This window comes from Ammodytes marinus (assembly GCF_949987685.1).
Source record: "Ammodytes marinus genome assembly, chromosome: 9".
NCBI classification, from domain to species: domain Eukaryota; kingdom Metazoa; phylum Chordata; class Actinopteri; order Uranoscopiformes; family Ammodytidae; genus Ammodytes; species Ammodytes marinus.
The window spans coordinates 20,170,620-20,194,914 of NC_137213.1; the positions used below are offsets into that span (position 1 = coordinate 20,170,620).

A 24,295-nucleotide genomic window follows, 5' to 3' on the forward strand; every position below is an offset into this window, starting at 1 on the left:
GCCTAAATTCAAACAAAACAAATTATAAAAAGAATACATCAAGAATCAACAGGCTAAACGTTTATTAATATTACACTGCCATTGTGAATGATTAGAAACAAAGAGAATCCTTGTAGCTATTTGTATTTCTAAATTAAGCCATATACAATTGATATAGAGATTGCCTAGGTTATCTGATGAGGGAGACGAGTAAGTGAAGCTTCCTTGACAAAAACCTAAACACACTGACTATGGCAGCATGGGGCACGCATGCACGAAATCTGAAATAAGTACGCAACGCCCCCTGTCGCTGCAGCCTCTGTACTGCATCTTTCTACACGACAGCCGCAGCAGCAGCAGCAGCAGCAGCAGCGTCTCTCTACTGATACCAACGGGACTGCCTGTCCTTATAGGCAGTGTTTACAGCAATAAACCGTCTTACACACAACACCAACTACCCGCTGACAAAATGGTAAGTTGATCCTGGGCATAGGATTGTGTAGCCTATTGAATGCCTGTTCGTAGCAGGTGAGAAGCGGGCTGTCAGCGCACTCCACCGAGAAACCTTAATGTACACTGTAAGGGTCCCAGTGCAGTCTGTCAGGTGTGCGTGTTTCAGGTGGATGCCGATGCTCGGAGGGCTTCGGAGACCGGATGAAGGCTGTGTGTGTGATCAGTTATTACATGCGTAGCAGCCAGCCTGTTAAAGCTGTCGGGTTGTGGCCTTAACTGTATCGGGCCGCTCTGCCCCACACTGACGTTTATAGCAAGCTGTAATAAGCTGCTGCTGTCGCACCAATGAAGAAATGTCGTTTTAACACACCGTGTTAAAGTGATCTCGTGGCCATGACAGGTCTGGTGTGTTTTATGTCCGATTATACTTAACTATAGTTTTAGGTTAGATTGTTAGAGATCGCGTCAGAATGATATGCTAACGCGCGAAACAAATATATTTTTAGCCTACGCATCTATAAATCACCGACGCAGTTTCGTGATTTTCATTCATAAGGCTTTAAAAAGCATTATTGTTGAAGAGCCTTTGATATTCTGGACATCTCAACTCAATATTATTATTATGAATATTATTATTATTTTACAATGTGTGTATTTTTTTTGTGTAGGCCTATTTATGGATGCAACAAGTACATTAATAATACTGAGACCCACAATGGAATACAGGTCTAAAAATGTTTTTTGTTTTTCTTCCCACCCAATGGGAAAAACACCTTTTTTTAAACCCTGATCATCATTACAAAATACTTTACTTAACTCATGCCTTTTTTTATAGGCCTAACATTATTATTTTTTTATCAATGCCGTTTAGGCTATGACCACCTAAACATTTCAATAAGGGCAGACTGAGAGCTTATTATCGCTCTGTTTAAGATCAAGTTGTACCATTTTACTCATTTCAAAAGTCTAAGGGGAATTTTGTTGTGTGTTTATCAAGGCGTCGGTGTAAAAGAGAGCTTTCCCTGAATAAACAATATCATTATAATTTAAGGTGCGAATGCGAAATTGCGACATAGAATTGCGCATCGTGATTGCGAAACGGTACCGCTCGTCGCGTTTAGCTGCAGTGTGCAGGTGACTCAGTAGTAGTAATTCCTCATCTGTTGCTTGTTTTGAAACCAGAAGGTAAAGTCCTCACTGCGTCCTCCTGACCAGGCTACAGGATTCAGTTTCCAACATGTCTTTCTTTTTATAACTACTTGGAAGGAGATCTGGTAGTGGACATAAATAAATAGAGACATGATGATGATGATTAATAAAATGAGCCTCTGCTGTTTTATATTAGTGGCTGAATGTAAACACCCCCCACTCCCCCACTTACCACCAGGTGAACTTCACTGTGGATCAGATCCGTGCCATCATGGACAAAAAGGCCAACATCAGGAACATGTCCGTGATCGCCCACGTGGATCACGGGAAGTCCACTCTGACCGACTCCCTGGTCTCCAAGGCGGGCATCATAGCTTCGTCCCGCGCTGGAGAGACCCGCTTCACAGACACGCGCAAAGACGAGCAGGAGCGCTGCATCACCATCAAATCGACGTATGTGGTTCAGAATATATATATTGTAACCCATAAAAAGTGATAATAAACTTTCTCACTTACTCAGACTACTCAACATGAGTAATCTGCCCCATCAGGACTGAGTGGGTGAACAGATTTATGACAACATAAGGTGACAACAACCCCAGCAACTGTCACCAGATTTTGATATTAAATGCTTCCCATTTCCTGGTTTGCAAAATGGATGCAAATGACATTGCATTTTGCCAATTGAGCTCCGCCCACCTCCATCTAGTGGGTAGATAAAGCATCACTGGCAGAAGTCTCTCTCTAAAAAGTTGTTTATTAGGGCCTTTTAATTGCACATGTAGGCTCCCTGCTGTCGTGGAAGTTTTTTAATCAATTAAACCTTGTGGGAATAAATGAACTGAAACTTCTCAATATAAACAATTTAATAAAAGTAGATAAAACAACAGAGTTACAGAGTAAAGTTCCAACCTGCATGGTCAGCCCCCCGACGGGACTGACACTATCTTTTGGTCAGACAGGAATTTTAAAGGCCCCCTTCAACAACGGGGGTGTCAACTAACAGATGTCAACTAATAGATGGTCAAACAGGTCTCAGGGGTTTATTGTGGTCAGCCACAATAAACCTTAAATTAGTTTAATCAACTGTTGTCAGCACATTTCTTAGAGGAAATGCACATGTGTTAAACTGATGTGATATACATATAAAAAAACAGATCAATACGATAGTTACAAATAAATTTGCCCTCACACCTGCTGTTAAGTCTGTTTGGCTGTTGTGATGTAGGGCTAAAGGAAGAATTATTTGCTAATAGTAGGCCTACATGGTGCCTGTATTATCTTTATTTCATTTGGCAGGGACAGTGCATATTAATAAACATGTATGTGAATATTTTTACAACTTAGTTATTAATATGCAATACTTCAACCCTTCCATAGTCTCTTAAGTCTCTGCACTGTATTTTATTAGAGCCATTACCATCATTGCCGGGCTGTTTTTGCTGTATGCTCATTTGGAAGATGCCATGCCAAAAGCACATATAATATGTTGATTCATACTCACACTGGCGTACATTTAAGAGCACAAAAAATGTCATGACATCATTCCAGTCAAGCCATTTTGAAGCATTTGAAGTGGCACAATGGAGTCCAGTGTTGTGATGACCCAGTTGAGACATCCATTCAGACAGTCGAACTCGTTCAACTTTATGTCACCCATCCTTATCTTTCCATGTATCTTAATGACGACAGTGGTACTCATACACTAGTGAGCAGCCATTTTTCCGTTGTCTCTCTGTCACTCAGGGCCATCTCTATGTATTACGAGCTGGCAGACAACGACCTCGCATTTATCAAGCAGGCCAAAGACGGGAACGGCTTCCTCATCAACCTGATCGATTCTCCGGGTCACGTGGACTTCTCCTCCGAGGTCACCGCTGCCCTCAGGGTAACAGACGGAGCCCTGGTGGTGGTCGACTGTGTCTCAGGTAATTACGTTATGACACACACACTCTCTCTTGCTTTCCCCCCATTTCATTTAATTTCATGTTTATTTGATAGGGACTAGTTGATTGTAGTTAGAGCTACTGCTAATTTCCAATGCCCATCCCTAGAAGAGCTTTTAAACAATCATAAAAAAACATATGAAACATAGCCATATTAAAAAACATACAAGTACATTACATATTAAAAAAACATACAAGGCACATACACCTGTACCATCACCCAACCCCATGCCACCCCAACCCTTTAATATGACTACAAGTCTGACTATCAGATAAAAAATGTACTTCAGTTGAATTTTAAAAAGGATTAGGTATTTCTTTTTAGCTCAGTGGGGCAGCTCCTTCAATGCCTTAGCTCCCTTGAGGCTCACTTGTTTTCACTCTGGCACAGGGGTGTGCGTGCAGACAGAGACCGTACTGCGGCAGGCCATCGCAGAGCGCATCAAGCCGGTTCTGATGATGAACAAGATGGACCGGGCCTTACTGGAGCTGCAGCTGGACTCAGACGCACTCTTCCAGACCTTCCAGCGCATAGTGGAGAACGTCAATGTCATTATCTCCACGTATGGAGAGGATGAGGGAGGACCAATGGGCAGCATCATGGTGAGGCAGATGCTCGAACCTTTTCTCTAATACAAAGACATGCTAAAATGGCTGATTTTGGCAATACATTTACAGGCTTGGGCCGGCATGATATTCTGACTGTATTTATTTTATTTTATTTTATTTAACCTTTATTTCACCAGGAAGGTCCCATTGAGTTACAGTAACTCTTCTCACAGGGAGTCCTGGCCAAGACAGGCAGCAGAAAAGAAGTTGCAGAATTTGCACAAGGCCACACACACACACAAACAAAGTACACCACAATTGACACTATAATGCTAAAATACCATCCTGTATGTTAACCTTAAGGCAAATTGACCACGGTTTTCATGGTACCACCCACGGTATTGCGATTACAGCTCTCAAATGTGTTATTTTGAAATGTGTTATTTGGTAAAAAAATAATAATAATAAAAAATCCAGGTGAACACAATCTTTTAATTTTTAAACAACCTATAGAACATTCTGTACATTATTACATTTATTTTTAATTAACCTTTATTTATACTTGAGGTATCAATTGAGGGGTGACCCTCATTTGCAAGGATGTTGAGAAACAAAAACAACAATACATACACAATATACAATGCAAATACATCAAATACACAACAACTGGCAAAGAGAAAAAAACAATTGAAACATTTAGACAGAGGTGTAGAATGGCTGGAATTTAAATTAAATTGGTAAAAGTTCAATATAGCCTAATTAAAACAGTTACAGGTAGAGTTTGGTAGATTTAAGATAGTATGTTTAAATTGATTATAGGATATAAAGGTATTCATTTTAATTTGTTGATGTAACTTGTTCCAGGAGTCAGGGGCATTGAAGCTAAAAGCTGTCTTTCCCAGCTCAGGGATAATAAACTAATAAACTTGTTCGTTAACATCCTGCTAATACCTTAGAAAGGTATGACAGAATACCGTAGCTGTTAAAAGCTGTTTTGAAACCTTGACCTTTTCAAACCGCGGTCTACCTTGAAACCGGATACTGGCCCATGTCTATTTACTATAGCTTGAACTTCCAATAATACTATACCATTTTTTTCCCCTCCCTTTAGATTGACCCTGTCATTGGGACAGTCGGGTTCGGCTCTGGCCTCCATGGCTGGGCTTTCACCTTGAAGCAGTTTGCCGAGATGTATGTTTCTAAGTTCACCAAAGGAGGAGATGCAAATCTAGGAGCAGAGGAGAGGTGTAAGAAAGTGACGGACATGATGAAGAAGCTGTGGGGAGATAGGTAAACTTGAAGGCACAGAGATGTGCTTCACATACGATTAAAAGAGTATTCTCAAGGTCACATATTATGCTCATTTTCAATTTGGAATTAGGACTGATGGTTAGATTCAGGGGCATCTGGTGGGGTGTATCACACAAGGAGGTAGTGCTAGGTTAGTTTGGTAATGGGAAATATGACAGGAAAGGTTGGAGGTGGAGATAAATGGCCATTTGAGACCCGCCTGATATTGTGAGTTTCACATTCGTTTCTCTCCCACACCTCAGTCTAGCCTTCCTCCAATCTCCGTTGGGAGGAGCCTGATCAAAAAATTACTCGGCCTATCAGAGCCTGCGTTGTGACCTAACGGTCCTCCCGTAAAAGGCAAAGCAGCTTCTGATTGGTTCATGTAGTCGTCAATCTAGCCTCATGAGACCAGCCATATCTCACAAGTGTATTCGTTGATGTTAATGTAAACGACTTCATGAACCAATCAGGGGCTGCCTTCCACTAAAGGAAGGAAAGGGGGGAGGGCCCCGCCTGACTTGAGGCTAGATTGATGACTACATGTACTAATCAGGGCTGCCTTCCACTAACGGACAGGGCCAGGCTCCTCCCCACAGAGATCGGATAAAGTCCAGACTGATCTGCGGGAGAGAGACAAATTTGAAGCTAGCAAGATAAGGCTCACCAGGCTAGGAGAAAAAGAGAGAGGGTTGTTTCTTCTCATACTTTGGGAGTCTCTCTAAACACACTGGGGACCCATATTAACGTTGGAAAACCATGATATAAGTGACCTTAAACACAAGGCTCTTTGAAGTTTTTGTAATTTTTTAACTGCCATTTATTGCACATTTATAACCGAATTTTGCTAGATGTCAATCATTTGAGTTTCATGATGTTATGCTGTCAATTTACAGATATTTTGACCCAGTTGCCGGCAAGTTCAGTAAGACTGCCAACGGTCCTGATGGCCAGAAACTACCACGCACCTTCTGCCAGCTCGTTTTGGATCCCATCTTTAAGGTGAATGGAGTGCAAAACCTGTGATTTATGTGTTGACTAACTAAAACAGGACTCAATTATTCTGATGGCTATCACATGTCTCTCTTAAAATGTTATTAAAAGCTCCCTCCTGTAGGATTTCAAATTGTTCTGACCTTGGCCAATCAAAATTGCAATTGCAATTGCATCCTGCAGGACATAGACTGCACCCAGCAGAACAAAAATGTATACCACTCTATACATTTGAAAGAATAGTCCTCAGAATAATCTGAGAGATTACATACAATTGTAAAATTGCTTTAGTGTAATGTATGGCTGCCGGACTCTAAGGTTTGATGCCTTCTTTTTGCCCTTTCTCAGGTGTTTGATGCCATCATGAATTTCAAGAAGGACGAGACAGCCAAGCTAATTGAGAAGCTGGACGTCAAACTAGACTCCGAGGACAAGGAGAAAGAGGGGAAGCCTCTGCTGAAGGCTGTGATGCGTCGCTGGCTGCCTGCCGGAGAGGCCCTGCTCCAGATGATCACCATCCACCTGCCCTCCCCCGTCACCTCACAGAAATACCGCTGTGAGCTGCTCTACGAAGGGCCGGGAGACGACGAGGCTGCCATGGGTCAGTGGAACATTTTCTTTCACAGAACCGCCTTCGCCTTGGCCCCTCATCATATATCATTCAATATGGCCTAAACCTAATTTACACACTTTATTTTGGCTGTCTTCTCAGGTATTAAGAACTGCGACCCTAAGGCTCCCCTGGTTATGTACATTTCCAAGATGGTCCCCACCAACGACAAGGGCCGTTTCTACGCCTTTGGCCGTGTGTTCTCGGGCTGTGTGTCCACTGGCCTGAAGGTGCGCATCATGGGGCCAAACTACACCCCTGGCAAGAAGGAGGACCTTTACATCAAACCCATCCAGAGGTGAGCAGGTTGATGTGCACTACACAGAGGCCTGAGACAGTGGGAGAGCAGTGAACATGAGTTCTAAATCCATGCTTATTTTTCACCACTTTGTTTTCATGTATTTGTTGGCAATTGTTTTATAAGCACATCCCTTGTTACCTCAATCCAGGACCGTTCTGATGATGGGCCGGTATACAGAGCCTATTGAAGATGTCCCATGTGGCAACATTGTGGGTCTCGTTGGAGTAGACCAGTACCTTGTTAAGACCGGGACCATTTCCACCTATGAACATGTAACGTATTTATTCTGTAACGTATTTATTCTCTTGTATGGGCCTACACTGTATTTCAAATACTGGTGTACGACACAGTGGATGCTTGGTTATTCATACTGAGCTGTTGCTCCTCTTGGCATACTTCTTCCTGGTACAACAACACAAAACAAACAAAAGTATTTTACCTTGGTTGCTCCGTCTGCAGTGTCACAACCTGAGAGTGATGAAGTTCAGCGTGAGCCCCGTGGTGCGAGTAGCGGTGGAGGCCAAGAATCCTGCTGACCTGCCCAAGCTGGTGGAGGGGCTGAAGCGTCTGGCCAAGTCTGACCCCATGGTGCAGTGCATTATCGAGGAGTCTGGGGAGCACATCGTGGCTGGAGCCGGAGAGCTCCACCTGGAGATCTGCCTGAAGGACCTGGAGGAGGACCATGCCTGCATTCCACTGAAGGTGAGATAAGGAAAACTCTTTACAAATAGTTTCCCCAAAAGGTAACGCTTTATATTAAGGTTCTTGTTATAAGCCTTAGTTAATAGGTAATAAGGACTTTAAAAGATGCTTATTAACATCAGTTTGTGTTAATAAGACTATATTTAAGTGTTAATAATAACACAATAAACATGTTTACTGTGTGATTATAAGACTTTTATAAGCACTTATGAGAAACTTCTTAACTATTTATTGATTGCTTAATAGCATTAATGAAAGTCTCATGAGTTTCTGATAGCTGTTAATAAAAGCGTTACAAACCCATGTATTGAGTCTAACTAACTTACCCATTATGTCAGAGTTAAACCTTTACTAAGGATTGTTTGTTGCTTTATGAAGGTGAACACACCTTTATTATTTGTTTATTAGCAGTTAACTATGTTCTAAGAACGATGCTTATTAAGGTTAATAAGTCCTTTATTAAACAGGTAATAATGCATTTCTATGCTCTAAGAACAATGCTTATTAAGGCCAATAAGTCCTTTATTAAACAGGTAATAATGCATTTTGAAGGTACCTGATCTAAAGCGAGAACAATACTTATTAAGGCCAATAAGTCCTTTATTAAACAGGTAATAATGCATTTTGAAGGTACCTGATCTAAAGCGAGAACAATGCTTATTAAGGCCAATAAGACCTTTATTAAACAGGTAATAATGCATTTTGAAGGTACTGGATCTAAAGCGAGAACAATGCTTATTAAGGCCAATAAGTCCTTTATTAAACAGGTAATAATGCATTTTGAAGGTAAATGGTAAATGGTAAATGGACTTGACTTATATAGCGCTTTCTAGCCGATTTTCTCAGCCCCAAAGCGCTTTACATATCTTACCACATTCACCCATTCATACACACACTCATACACCGATGGTAGAAGCTGCCATGCAAGGCGCTCTCTGAACCATCGGGAGCAATTTGGGGTTCAGTGTCTTGCTCAGGGACACTTCGACATGTGGCGGGGAGACGGGGGATCGAACCTCCGACCCTGCACTCCAGAGGCGATCGCCCTACCGACTTTGCCACTGCCGCCCGTACTGGTACTGGATCTAAAGCGAGAACAATGCTTATTAAGGCCAATAAGTCCTTTATTAAACAGGTAATAATGCATTTTGAAGGTACCTGATCTAAAGCGAGAACAATGTTTATTAAGGTTAATAAGTCCTTTATTAAACAGGTAATAATGCATTTTGAAGGTACTGGATCTAAAGCGAGAACAATGCTTATTAAGGTTAATAAATCCTTTAACATACACTTTTTAACAGTTAATAAGTACTATATCTTGTCAAGGTGGATACAATGTGAATTAAAAAAAGCTACATGTAAATACAATGTTACAGAGGTGAAGCACAAAAACTTACTTTTAAAGAAAAAAAAACACTTAACAACTGTGCAATTGTAAACATGTTTGTTTGTTTCCCAGAACTTTCATGAACAACATTTTACTAAATGTAAAAAAATAAATACCTTTGTAAAATAAAAATGCTGCCTGACATCAATTCAAGTGTCCAATGATTAAGACTATTAATTTAAAATATTAAATGAATAAGAACAACAAAACAATTAAACGAGTAGAGCAAAAAAAACTTCCATCAAACAATAATAAAAAAAAAACTCTGTTGTAGGTAAAACAATATAAAACGACGTGGGGTTGTATGAGTTGCTTCTGCATATTGAATCTGTAACCTTATGGAGATGGCAATCCTCACTAGAGGAATTTGGGCGAGACGTTGCTGTATCAGAAGTCAGCATTATACTGTTGCAGATAGGACAAGCAGAAAACCACATACAACTATATAAATGCTAACCCAGTGGTTCTCAAACTTGTTTTGTCATTCCCCACTTTGGAGGTGGGAATATTTTCAAGTCCCACCGTTCCCCGATTGTGTCAACAAAATAGTAAGAAAATTGGTCAGTCTTAAGTTTAAAATGTATTGAAATAAAATCAAGTAATACAATTCAAAAATAGATAATTTAAAAAAAAAGCCTTCTTCTGCTGGCCCCCTCTGCAACAGTATAATGCTGACTGTTATACTTCCTCTTCCTCTTCCCATCGTCTGAGGAGGAGTCAGAGGAGTCAGACGACAACGGACTTGAGCCCCAGGGGAAGGTTGAGTCAGGCTGGTCTTTCTTGTTACTGTATAAAGACAACACAAAGAAACATTGATCACAATTAGACAGATAGCAGACAGGTTACACTAAGCATTTAAGCCATTTGGACATGGAATCTGCAAAAAGGGGTGCAGTATCAAAGTAAATTTAGTCTGTAATGGTGACAATTGTTGGAAAAAAGTAAATATTTTCTTTCATTCAGATAGTTGTCCCTTCAAGAAATCTCTCTCCGTTGTCAGGTCTTTTATTTTTACATCCTGGCATTCTAATTTATACCTGGCCAGCTCATGTTTATATTTCTGTAGACCCAGTTTGGCAGTTAGGACAATTTGGGCAGCATCTGGGTCAGCACAGAAATAACCATTCAGCCTTACTTTGCCCCTTCCTGAAGAGCTAGCATGACACAACTGTTAATAGATACGTTTGGTTGCAGTTTTTATGATAGTGTAAGCTAAACGTTAGCTCAAAAAAGAAGCTCACCATAGCTTCTGAAAGAAAGTAATGTAAGCTAGGCAAACAACTAGCAAGCTAGAACCAGCTAACGTTACTATAGCATTACATTCTTAAACTTACCAGAAGAGTCATCCTCCAGTTCGGACCTCACCCTCTTATTTTTCAGAGAGGGTTTGGGGTGCTGACCGTGCTGACTCCGACATGTTCTCCTTACTTTCGTGAAACACTTTGTCAAGCATGGCCGTCAAGCTGGCGTCAAGCCATCAGTGACTTGCATACACGGAACTTCCGGTTTTACAACTACCTTCAAAATAAAAGCCCTTTGAGGATCTGATTTGAGGCACAAAACCGATCAATCATACGAGTCATATTCATCATAGATTGTGAAAAATATACTACGTTCTCGGGGCATCTCATTTTAACACTCACTCAACATGTGTGCGCACACATAGAGGTGAAATAATCACTTCAGAGCAAAAACAAATATATTATGCACTCATTATGCTAGATGCCAAAAGACAACATTTTGGAAAGAGGGATGAAAATCAGTGACTTTAGCCAACTAAGATATGGCGCTGCAAACCAAACTCAGAAAACTCATTTTTGAAGGTACTTCAACAAGAAAAACATTAAAGCTAATCAAATACCTTCACCGCTCTAACATTGTATTTACATGTCATTTTTCTAATTAGGGGGCCAAGCCCGAGTAGGGCTGGGAACCGCGTTTTGCAGAGCAACGCGGTTCCCAGCCCGCAGGGCTGGGAACCCTATTGTTCTTGTAGGGATTATTAGGGGGCCAAGCCCGAGTAGGGCTGGGACCGCGTTTTGCAGAGCAACGCGGTTCCCAAGCCCTGCGGGGCAGGGAACCCTATTGTTCTTGTAGGGATTATTATTAGGGGGCCAAGCCCGAGAAGGGCAAGGGACCGCGTTATGCAGAGCAACGCGGTTCCCAAGCCCTGCTGGGCAGGGAACCCTATTGATTTAGTAGGAATTATTAGGGGGCCAAGCCCGAGTAGGGCTGGGACCGCGTTTTGCAGAGCAACGCGGTTCCCAAGCCCTGCGGGGCAGGGAACCCTATTGTTCTTGTAGGGATTATTATTAGGGGGCCAAGCCCGAGTAGGGCTGGGACCGCGTTTTGCAGAGCAACGCGGTTCCCAAGCCCTGCGGGGCAGGGAACCCTATTGTTCTTGTAGGGATTATTAGGGGGCCAAGCCCGAGTAGGGCTGGGACCGCGTTTTGCAGAGCAACGCGGTTCCCAAGCCCTGCGGGGCAGGGAACCCTATTGTTCTTGTAGGGATTATTCCTATTATTTTTCTCCGCGTAAAAGTGGTGCTGCAGCCCAAACCGTAAAGGGTTGGGACATGCCACTTCCAGGGCATATTCAGGTCCGTACCCCGTACGCAGACAAAAAAATTCAGACATCCCGGCCAGTAGGTGGCGCAACAACAAAGGAAAAGGCGTTTTGGGCTATAACTTCCGCACCGAAAGTCCGACAGTCAAAAACTTTATATCCACAGATGCCCACAAGTCAGCTGCATCTTTTGAGATAGGCCACGCCCATTTGCGATAGGATAAATTTTTTGCTACGTCGCAAAAACTGTGTCAGTCACCAAAACATACTCCTCCTACAGTTTTTGCCCGATTTGGACGAAACCAAAAGCATTATGCTTTACCAACTCCCACGAGCAAAAGTGGGTCAAATAGTTTTTCTACGACCATTGGAAGACCAAACGGTAGCGCTTTAAAGATTCGCGAAAATTCCTTAAAAAAAAAAAAAAAGGGGATTTTCTTGAAACTGAAGGGAGACTATCATGGGGCATACCTGAGCCTATGGCGAAAATATGGGCAAGAAATTCCTATGTGGGCCGGACTTATTAAAAAAAAGAATTTTTCAATTTTTTTGCCTGTTTTCGCCATTTTCTAAGTCTTTAGGCGGGAAAATGGGAAAATTCAAAAAAGTCTCTTTACAATGGAGAGGTTGACAATTTGATTTTGCTATAACTCCCCAACCGAACATCGCACATTCAAAAACTTGACATCCACTTGTTTGGTACATTGAGCTGCATCTTTCTATCTAACGTAGTTTTGCGAATGCCATCCATAGGGGGCGCCAAAACCAGAAAAAGCAAAGAAAACGCGTTTGGGGCTATAACTCCCACACCGAACATCGCACATTCAAAAACTTTACATCTCCGGATTCCGTGAAGCGAGGGGCCGGCGCCGCGGACGACAACGCCCGATCCCGAGTCGCGTGGGAGGCTTGGCCCCCGTTCACAACTGCTTGCAGTTCTAGTTATTATTATTCCTATTCCTTACGTAAAAGTGGTGCTGCAGCCCAAACCGTAAAGGGTTGGGACATGCCACTTGCATCACTAGTTCAGACCCCCGGTCTCTCAGCATACAAAAAAATTCAGACATGCCGGCCACTAGGTGGCGCTACAACAAAGGAAAAGGCGTTTTGGGCTATAACTTCCGCACCGAAAGGCCGACAGTCAAAAACTTTATATCCACAGATGCCCACAAGTCAGCTGCATCTTTTGAGATAGGCCACGCCCATTTGCGATAGGATAGATTTTTTGCTACGTCGCAAAAACTGTGTCAGTCACCAAAACATACTCCTCCTACAGTTTTTGCCCGATTTGGACGAAACCAAAAGCATTATGCTCTACCGACACCCACAAGCAAAAGCGGGTCAAATAGTTTTTCTACGACCATTGGAAGACCAAACGGTAGCGCTTTAAAGATTTGCGAAAATTCCTTAAAAAAAAAAAAAAGGGGGATTTTCTTGAAACTGAAGGGAGACTATCATGGGGCATACCTGAGCCTATGGCAAAAATATGGGAAAGAAATTTTTATGTGGGCCGGACTTATTAAAAAAAATAGTTTTTCAATTTTTTTGCCTGTTTTCGCCATTTTCTAAGTCTTTCGGCGGGAAAATGGGAAAATTCAAAAAAGTGTCTTTACAATGGAGAGGATGACAATTTGATTTTGCTATAACTCCCCAACCGAACATCGCACATTCAAAAACTTGACATCCACTTGTTTGGTACATTAAGTTGCATCTTTCTATCTAACGTAGTTTTGCGAATGTCATCCATAGGGGGCGCCAAAACCACAAAAAGCAAAGAAAACGCGTTTGGGGCTATAACTCCCACACCGAACATCCCACAGTCAAACACTTTATATCCACAGATGCCTACAAGTCAGTTGCATCTTTTCAGATAGGCCACGCCCATTTGTGTATGGGAATTTTTTCCCCTACATCGCAAAAACTGTGTCAGTCACCAAAACACACTCCTCCTACAGTTTTCGCCCGATTTGGACGAAACCAAAAGCATTATGCTCTACCGACTCCCACGAGCAACATTTGTATACATAATTGTTCTACGACCTTCGGAAGACCAAACGGTAGCGCTTTAAAGATTTGCATATTAGCTACCTTGTACCAAACTGCTCCTAAATCCAAAACGATTCATCCTATTAACACCAAACTTCACACATGTGTTTGTCCTGTGGTTCTCAGGTTGGTTCTACTTTTTCCTTAAATTGCTCCAAAAGGGGGCGCCAAAAACACACTTGAGCATCTTTCTCTGCAATCTTTTTGCCTTTTCGTCTATAACTCCCAAACCAAACATCCCACATTCAAAAACTTTACATCCCCGGATTCCGTGAAGCGAGGGGCCGGCGCCGCGGACGACGACGCCCGATCCCGAGTCGCGTGGAAGGCTTGGCCCCCGTTCACAACTGCTTGCAGTTCTAGTTCCTATTATTATTATTTTTCTCCGCGTAAAAGTGGTGCTGCAGCCCAAACCGTAAAGGGTTGGGACATGCCACTTCCAGGGCATATCCAGGTCCGTACCCCGTACGCAGACAAAAAAATTCAGACATGCCGGCCACTAGGTGGCGCTACAACAGCCAAAAAACACGTTTGGGGCTATAACTCCCACACCGAAAGTCCGACAGTCAAAAACTTTATATCCACATATGCCCACAAGTCAGCTGCATCTTTTGAGATAGGCCACGCCCATTTGCGTATATATACATTTTTCGCTACATTGCAAAAACTGTGTCAGTCACCAAAACATACTCCTCCTACAGTTTTCGCCCGATTTGGACGAAACCAAAAGCATTATTCTCTACCGACTCCCACGAGCAAGATTTGGTCAAATAGTTTTTCTACGACCATCGGAAGACCAAACGGTAGCGCTTTAAAGATTCGCGAACATTCCTTAAAAAAAAAAAAAAAGGGGGATTTTCTTGAAACTGAAGGGAGACTATCATGGGGCATACCTGAGTCTATGGCAAAAATATGGGCAAGAAATTCCTATGTGGGCCGGACTTATTAAAAAAAAGAGTTTTTCAATTTTTTTGCCTGTTTTCGCCATTTCCTAAGTCTTTAGGCGGGAAAATTCAAAAAGTGTCTTTACAATGGAGAGGTCGACAATTTGATTTTGCTATAACTCCCCAACCGAACATCGCACATTCAAAAACTTGACATCCACTTGTTCGGTACATTGAGCTGCATATTTCTATCTGACGTAGTTTTGCGAATGTCATCCATAGGGGGCGCCAAAACCACTAAAAGCGAAGAAAACGTGTTTGGGGCTATAACTTCCACACCGAACATCCCACAGTCAAAAACTTTATATTCACAGATGCCCACAAGTCAGCTGTATCTTTTCAGATAGGCCACGCCCATTTCCGTATGGGATTTTTTTTCCCTACATCGCTGTGTCAGTCACCAAAACACATTCCTCCTACAGTTTTTGCCCGATTTGGACGAAACCAAAAGCATTATGCTCTACCGACTCCCACGAGCAAAAGTTGTGTAAATCATTTTTCTACGACCATCAGAAGACCAAGCGGTAGCGCTTTAAAGATTTGCACATTAGCTACCTTGTACCAAACTGCTCCTAAATCCAAAACGATTCATCCTATTAACACCAAACTTCACACATGTGTTTGTCCTATGGTTCTCAGGTTGGTTCTACTTTTTCCTTAAATTGCTCCAAAAGGGGGCGCCAAAAACACACTTGAGCATCTTTCTCTGCGATTTTTTTTGCCTTTTGGTCTATAACTCCCAAACCGAACATCCCACATTCAAAAACTTTACATCCTCGGATTCCGTGAAGCGAGGGGCCGGCGCCACGGACGACGACGCCCGATCCCGAGTCGCGTGGGAGGCTTGGCCCCCGTTCACAACTGCTTGCAGTTCTAGTTATTATTATGCTTATTATTTGGAGTCGCGCAGAAGTGGTGCAGCAGCCCAAACCAGAAAGTGTGAAGACATGCCACTTGTCGGGCTTATCCAGGTCCGTGCCTGGTACGCAGACACAAAAATTCAGACATGCCAACCACTAGGTGGCGCTACAGCAAAGGACAACGCGTTTGGGGCTATAACTTCCACACCGAAAGTCCGACATTCAAAAACTTTATATCCACAGATGCCCACAAGTCAGCTGCATCTTTTGGGATAGGCCACGCCCATTTGCGTATATATAGATTTTTTGCTACATCGCAAAAACTGTGTCAGTCACCAAAACACACTCCTCCTACAGTTTTTATCCGATTTGGACGAAACCAAAAGCATTATGCTCTACCGACTCCCACGAGCAAAAGTTAGATAAAGAATTTTTCTACGACCATCGGAAGACCAAACGGTAGCGCTTCAAACATTCGCGCAAATCCCCCCGAAAAAAAAAAAGAAAGGAATTTTCTTGAAACTCAAGGGAAACTATCATGGGGCATACCTGAGTCTATAGAAAAAATCTGGCCAATAAATTCCTATGTATGCCGGATTTATTCAACAAATTAGTTTTGCACTTTCACTTCCTGTTTCGAACTATTTGGCGGGACAATTCAAAAACGTGGAGAGGTAGACAATTTGATTTTGCTCATAACTCCGCAACCAAACATCGCACATTCAAAAACTTGACATCCACTTGTCTGGTACATTGAGCTACATCTTTCTATCTAACGCAGTTTTGCGAATGTCATCCATAGGGGGCGCCAAAACCACAAAACGCTAATAAAACGCGTTTGGGGCTATAACTTCCACACCGAACATCCCACAGTCCAAAACTTTACATCCACAGATGCCCGCAAGTCAGCTGCATCTTTTGAGATAGGCCACGCCCATTTGCGGGTGGGGTTTTTTTTCGCTACATCGCAAAAACTGTGTCAGTCACCAAAACACACACCTCCTACAGTTTTTGCCCGATTCGGACGAAACCAAAAGCATTATGCTCTATGGACTCCCACGAGCAAAAGTTGACTAAATAATTTCTCTACGACCGTCGGAAGACCAAAAGGGGCCGCCAAAAACACACTTCAGCATCTTTCTCTGCCATTTCTTCGCCTTTTGGTCTATAACTCCTGAACCGAACATCCCACATTCAAAAACTTTACATCCCCGGATTCCGTGAAGCGAGGGGCCGGCGCCGCGGACGACCACGCCCGATCCCGAGTCGCACGGGACGGCTTGGCCCCCGTCCACAACTGCTTGCAGTTCTAGTTATTCTTTATTCTTCCATGCGTAAAAGTGGTGCTGCAGCCCAAACCGTAAAGGCTTGGGACATGCCACTTGCATGGCTTATCCAGGTCCATGGTACGTACGCAGACACAAAAATTCAGACATGCCGGCCACTAGGTGGCGCTACAACAAAGGAAAAGGCGTTTTGGGCTATAACTTCCGCACCGAAAGTCCGACAGTCAAAAACTTTATATCCACAGATGCCCACAAGTCAGCTGCATCTTTTGAGATAGGCCACGCCCATTTGCGTATATATACATTTTTTGCTACATCGCAAAAACTGTGTCAGTCACCAAAACATACTCCTCCTACAGTTTTCGCCCGATTCGGACGAAACCAAAAGCGTTATGCCCTCCTAACTCCCACGAGCAAGAGTTGGTCAATTAGTTTTTCTACGACCATCGGAAGACCAAACGGTAGCGCTTTAAAAATTTGCAAAAATCTGTAAAAAAAAAAAAAAAGAGGGATTTTCTTGAAACTCAAGGGAGACTATCATGGGGCATACTTGAGTCTATCTAAAAAATATGGGCAAGAAATTCCTTTGTGGGCCGGACTTATTAAAAAAAAGAGTTTTTCAATTTTTTTGCCTGTTTTCGCCATTTCCTAAGTCTTTCGGCGGGAAAATGGGAAAATTCAAAAAAGTGTCTTTACAATGGAGAGGTTGACAATTTGATTTTGCTATAACTCCCCAACCAAACATCGCACATTGAAAAACTTGACATCCACTTGTTTGGTACATTGAGCTGCATCTTTCTATCTAACGTAGTTTTGCGAATGTCCTCCATAGGGGGCGCCAAAACCACAAAAAGCAAAGAAAACGCGTTTGGGGCTATAACTTCCACACCGAACATCCCACAGTCAAACACTTTATATCCACAGATGCCCACAAGTCAGCTGCATCTTTTGAGATAGGCCACGCCCATTTGCATATGGGATTTTCTTTCGCTACATCGCAAAAACTGTGTCAGTCACCAAAACACACTCCTACAGTTTTTGTCCGATTTGGACGAAACCAAAAGCATTATGCTCTACTGACTCCCACGAGCAAATGTTGTGTAAAGAATTTTTCTACGACCATCGAAAGACCAAACGGTAGCGCTTTAAAGATTTGCCTATTAGCTACCTTTTACCAAACTGCTCCTAAATCCAAAACGATTCATCCTATTAACACCAAACTTCACACGTGTTTGTCCTATGGTTCTCAGGCTGGTTCTACTTTTTCCTTAAATTGCTCCAAAAGGGGGCGCCAAAAACACACTTGAGCATCTTTCTCTGCCATTATTTTTGCCTTTTGGTCTATAACTCCCAAACCAAACATCCCACATTCAAAAACTTTACATCCCCGGATTCCGTGAAGCGAGGGGCCGGCGCCGCGGACGACGACGCCCGATCCCGACTCGCGTGGGAGGCTTGGCCCCCGTTCACAACTGCTTGCAGTTCTAGTTCCTATTTTTCTCCGCGTAAAACTGATGCTGCAGCCCAAACCGTAAAGGGTAGGGACATGCCACTTGCATGACTAGATCCAGGTCCATGCCTGGTACGCAGACAAAAAAATTCAGACATGCCGGCCACTAGGTGGCGCTACAAAAAAAGGAAAACGTGTATAACTTCCACACCGAAAGTCCGACAGTCAAAAACTTTATATCCACAGATGCCCACAAGTCAGCTGCATCTTTTGAAATAGGCCACGCCCATTTGCGATAGGATAGATTTTTTGCTACGTCGCAAAAACTGTGTCAGTCAACAAAACATACTCCTCCTACAGTTTTTGCCCGATTTGGACCAAACCAAAAGCATTATGCTCTACCAACTCCCACGAGCAAAAGTTGGTCAAATAATTTTTCTACGACCATCGGAAGACCAAACGCTAGAGCTTTAAAGATTCGATTTTTCGATATTGAACATTTCTTCTACTTTTTATTTGAAATGGTGCTGCAGCCCAAACCGTAAAGGGCTGGGACATGCCACTTGCATGACTAGATCCAGGTCCGTGCCTGGTACACAGACGAAAAAATTCAGACATCCCGGCCACTAGGTGGCGCTACAACAACGGAAAACGCGTTTGAGGCTTTAACTCCCACACAGAACGTCCGACAGTCAAAAACTTTATATCCACAGATGCCCACAAGTCAGCTGCATCTTTTGAGATAGGCCACGCCCATTTGCGATAGGATAGATTTTTTGCTACGTCGCAAAAACTGTGTCAGTCACCAAAACATACTCCTCCTACAGTTTTCGCCCGATTTGGACGAAACCAAAAGCATTATGCTCTAATGACTCCCACGAGCAAAAGTTGGTCAAATAATTTTTCTACGACCATCGGAAGACCAAACGGTAGCGCTTTAAAGATTCGCCGATTAGCTTCCTTGTAATACCTTGTACGTAAGTGATCATAAATACAAAACTATACATCGTATCAAGACAATATTTTAAAAATATGGTCGTACTGTCCTAATGAACATCCTCAAAAAAAATTGGAAAATTTCGCCAAAAGGGGGCGCCAAAAACACAAAAAGTATACATCTCCTTATCCACTTGAGCATCTTTCTCTGCAATTTCTTTGCCTTTTGGTCTATAACAACCAAACCGAACATCCCACATTCAAAAACTTTACGTCCCCGGATTCCATGAAGCGAGGGGCCGGCGCCGCGGACGACGACGCCCGATCCCGAGTTGCGCAGGAGGCTTGGCCCCCGTTCACAACTGCTCGCAGTTCTAGTTCTCATTGTATCCTCCTTGACAAGATATAGTACTTATTAACTGTTATTAAGTGTTTAATAAAGGACTTATTAACCTTAATAAGCATTGTTCATAGAGCATAGTTAACTGTTATTAATTGATTAATACAGATGTGTGTACCTTCATAAAGCAACAAACAATGCTTAGTAAAGGTTTAACAATGACATAATAGGCAAGTTAGTAAGACTCAATAAATAGGTTTGTAACGCTTTTATTAACAGCTATCAGAAACTCATTAGACTTTTATTAATGATATTAAGCAATCAATTAATAGTTAAGAAGTGTCTTATAAGTGCTTATAAAAGTCTTATAATCACACTGTCAACATGTTTATTATGTTATTATTAACACTTATATATAGTCTTATTAACACAAATTAATGTTAATAAGCATCTTATAAGGTCCTTATTACCTATTTACTAAGGCTTATAACAAGAACCTTAATATAAAGCGTTACCAAAGGGAGTTTGATGAAGCAAAAACACATCATACTGGGTGAATGTGTGTAGAAAGTTTACATTTGTTTAACAGCATAGCATGTAAAATAACGCGCAAGTTGAAAATAACCAAAAATGATCCTTTCAAAGCTTGAGAGATTAAAAACCAAGCAAATGCGCATTTTGATCCTCACAATGTTGCGTCACCTTTGTACTTCCTCTCTTACCAGAAATCAGACCCGGTCGTGTCTTACAGAGAGACGGTGAGTGAACCATCCGACGTGATGTGTCTTTCCAAGTCCCCCAACAAGCACAATCGTCTCTTCATGAAGGCCCGTCCGTTCCCAGACGGCCTGGCTGAAGACATCGAGAAGGGGGATATCAGCCCAAGGCAGGAGCTCAAGACTCGCGCGCGTTTCCTCTCCGACAAGTATGAATGGGATGTGACAGAATCCAGGAAGATCTGGTGCTTTGGTCCGGATGGATCTGGGGCCAATCTGCTGATGGACGTGACAAAGGGGGTGCAATACCTCAACGAGATCAAGGACAGTGTGGTGGCTGGTTTCCAGTGGGCGACCAAAGAGGTGGGCAGAGGGTAACTGGGGGACTGCAAGCACATTTTAAACAAGTTTGAACTGAATTTTTTTGACAGGCATTTGGGACATTGTATTTTTAACAGCGCACACTTGTATACTCCTGAGAAGAATTCCACAGCCTCTGTCTTCCTCCTGCAGGGGGTTCTATGTGAAGAGAACTTGCGTGCGGTGCGCTTTGACATTCATGACGTGACGCTGCACACAGACGCCATCCACCGCGGTGGAGGACAGATTATTCCCACGGCTCGTAGGGTTCTGTATGCCTGCCAGCTCACAGCTCAGCCCAGACTCATGGAGCCCGTATACCTGGTGGAGATACAGGTGAGCACAGAGGCTTATTGACTCCATAATAGATGGCTTCCAATTGTCCAATTGTAAATGACCTCAAAATCACTTATGTTCCAGTATTGTTACATTCAAGTTTATTTTTCTTTGTCAGTATTTCAAATTTTTTGTGGAATTTTCAAGCCCACAACTCATCATCAGTACTGTATAGTGATTGACAACTCTCTGATGCCTGTTTACGCTACATGTCTGCCTATGCCTCTTGTTCATGCAGTGTCCGGAGCAGGCGGTCGGTGGGATCTACGGTGTGTTGAACAGAAAACGAGGTCACGTGTTTGAGGAATCCCAGGTGATGGGCACTCCAATGTTTATAGTGAAAGCTTTCCTGCCTGTCAATGAGTCCTTTGGTAAGTTTGTGTTTTCGGGATCCAACTCTTTACTCCTGTATTTTCTTGTTAAATGTTTTATGAATCAATCTCATAGATTTTTCCAATGGGTTAACCTAGATCTGAAGCTTTTTAATGCTACAAAATGTATTAATTTCATCTTGGTTAATCATTTTAGATGAGACACAGTCATCCACAACTCAGCTATACAGATTTTAAAGGACTGGATAAAAATACTAGAGAATGCTTATAAGGGAAGATATTGAGGGCAGTGAACGTCTCTATGTAGAAAATTAAAAAAAGATATGTTAATTTGTTATAATGCTATGCTTTAACATGATTATTTATCTGTATTTAATTCTTCTAGGGTTCACAGCTGACCTGCGCAGTAACACCGGAGGCCAGGCCTTTCCTCAATGTGTGTTTGACCACTGGCAGATCCTCCCAGGAGACCCCAGCGACCCCACCACCAGACCCTACACCGTTGTGGCTGAAATCAGGAAACGCAAAGGTCTGAAAGAGGGGATTCCTGCCCTCGACAACTACCTGGACAAACTGTAAACAGTGACCCCGGATGATAAAATACCAAATCAATCTCTAAACCCCTACCCCGTGGGCACTTTAAAATCTTTGCACAGGCTTTAAGATACATCGCACAAAAGGTTTTGACTTTTGAGCGAGTCCAGAGCAGAAACAAACCTTAAGTTTTTGTTGTAGGCTAGTGGAAGCAGAAATGCTTTTTTCATTTCACAGCTACAGTACACCAAGTGCCTAGGGTGAGGGTTTTGGGGAACAATTGGATCAAAGCAGTTGTATTCCTTGTTTCTTCTATTCCTCTACATTTTCCCCCACCATCACTATACTCATCTGCGAGGATGGGCCTGTTAAGTGCACTGTGATACTGCTGCTGCAATAATACATACTTAAATGGATTGTGGCCAGGTAAAACCATGGAAACCATAGTCAATTGTTACAGAAGTCATACTCCATGGATTGGACCTTTGTTCAGTCGATGTAACTAATAAAAATGTTCAAGTCATGATGGAAATGTGACTCCTGAAGTTGTTATTTCTCTAGTGGGCTGGAAAAACACTTATTCCCTTCATGGGAGTGAGTTAGACGAGAAGCTCATTACACACTAAGGTGAGTACAGTATAAGGCTACAGCCAGCAGCCTGGTAACTTAGCTCAGCACACAGACTGACAACGGATAAACCACGTTTTCAACCATAGGAGAAACAACTAACCAGCTTTATGTCTGCATCAACATCAAAAATTTAAATTTCTTGGGGGGGCTCATGGCCGTATAGCTGGTGGAGATAATTTCTTAGTTTTGTGTACTAACATCATGTGAAATCAGAAAATATTAAAACATATTTGCAAACAAAAATCATCTCTTTTTCATAAACATTGAGTACTTCAAATATTGCAATAACAAAGCTTGCATGTATCGCTAAAATAGTCTTTATTTAACTCTCCTCTGTTATGAGCATTATCTAATCACTCTCGTTTTTTCATACTCCCATGGCATTTTGTTTTCCGGATTATATACCAAACATTTTAAACAGCATGGATATTAAATGAAAATAAAGTCCCAAACCCAACCCCCTGTCAATTAGTGAGTTTTGGAAATCAGATAGTTTGATTTCCCATTTCCAACCTGTATGCTAAGCTAACTGGCCACTCCGTTTTCCCTATTGTTAAATTGAACAGATGGACATAAGAGTTGTATCAGTCTTCTCATTTCACACTAACTCTGCAGGAAAGCAAAGTGTACTTCACAGGTGGTTTTAATTTTCAAAAACAAAAAACATCACCACAATAGTATTTCTTCACTCTTTAATCAATAGTTATTTCAAGTTACATATATAATGTTAATAAATGCCACTTTAATATACAACCCTTTCACTTCCGCACTAAGAGGGAAAGCTCTTTTGCCCACACTTTTTAAAACAAAGCTAAAAAGAAACATATCTGAAGAGTTAGTGTGCATCCATAGAACAACCAAATGAACATATGCAAGGCCGAGAAGTGCAAGGTATCTTGGGTATAGGCAACTACCAAAGCGAGGACACAAGATATCACAGATTGTACTGTATGTAGAAACCCGAAAATAAATGCTTACCATAATCATGTTGTTAAGATTAATATGAAGTTTGGTTCAAATTTGCCAAAAATGGTTGAAGCCTATGAGGTCTACTACGACTACGAGCCTATGGAAGTTACAGCTGATTGAGGGAGATGCTGGTCTGTACTTAACAATGATGAGGATCTTGTCTTGGCAAATCTGAATAACTGTACATTCTTACAGTTGCGTCTCTCCTTCGCACTAGCACTGCGGAGTACTGGAAGGGGAATTGTACAGTTTAAGTAGAATTCAGTGTCAAGCCTTATGCCGTCAGTCCACAACAGTGACCTCGAATATTGTGAATAATCTGAGGGGCTCCTCCCTATCTCCCTCCCTCTCTCCTTCCCTTGTGCAGTCAGTTACAGTCAAGTCTGATTCCGAGGCTGGCATCACTACAACACAAAGGGATAAAGGAAGCCGCTGAGAAAGAGAGAGCCATCATAAAGAGAGACAGCATCAGATGGTGAGCTACGCCCCATGTAGTGACCTACTTTCGCTCTACAGCTATTTGACCTTTCAGGTGGCCGATGGTAGTGCACTATATGGAGGGGAAAAAAGTATGATGTCTGAGAGATTAGCTCCCCAGTACTGCTGCTGAGGCGTTCCCTCCCCCAACCCCC

At 42.4% G+C, this 24,295-nt stretch overlaps 1 protein-coding gene across 1 annotated transcript; it reads left to right on the top strand.

Annotated features, from left to right (window-relative positions):
* Nucleotides 1-324: 324 nt before the first annotated feature.
* LOC307255266 (elongation factor 2b) lies at nucleotides 325-22,563 on the top strand. Its single transcript, XM_080033928.1, has 14 exons — nucleotides 325-451; nucleotides 1,820-2,034; nucleotides 3,328-3,509; nucleotides 3,919-4,130; nucleotides 5,188-5,366; nucleotides 6,263-6,368; nucleotides 6,708-6,960; nucleotides 7,072-7,267; nucleotides 7,419-7,542; nucleotides 7,730-7,972; nucleotides 20,512-20,865; nucleotides 21,016-21,198; nucleotides 21,437-21,569; nucleotides 21,916-22,563. The coding sequence occupies exons 1-14, from the start codon at nucleotides 449-451 to the stop codon at nucleotides 22,107-22,109; spliced, it is 2,577 nt and encodes an 858-aa protein (XP_079890054.1). The 5' UTR covers nucleotides 325-448; the 3' UTR covers nucleotides 22,110-22,563.
* Nucleotides 22,564-24,295: the final 1,732 nt, after the last annotated feature.

Coding starts and splice junctions, on each gene's coding strand:
- LOC307255266 (XM_080033928.1), top strand. Junction 3,510..3,918: donor GGTGGTCGACTGTGTCTCAG/GTAATTACGTTA, acceptor ACTCTGGCACAG/GGGTGTGCGTGCAGACAGAG. Junction 6,369..6,707: donor TTTTGGATCCCATCTTTAAG/GTGAATGGAGTG, acceptor GCCCTTTCTCAG/GTGTTTGATGCCATCATGAA.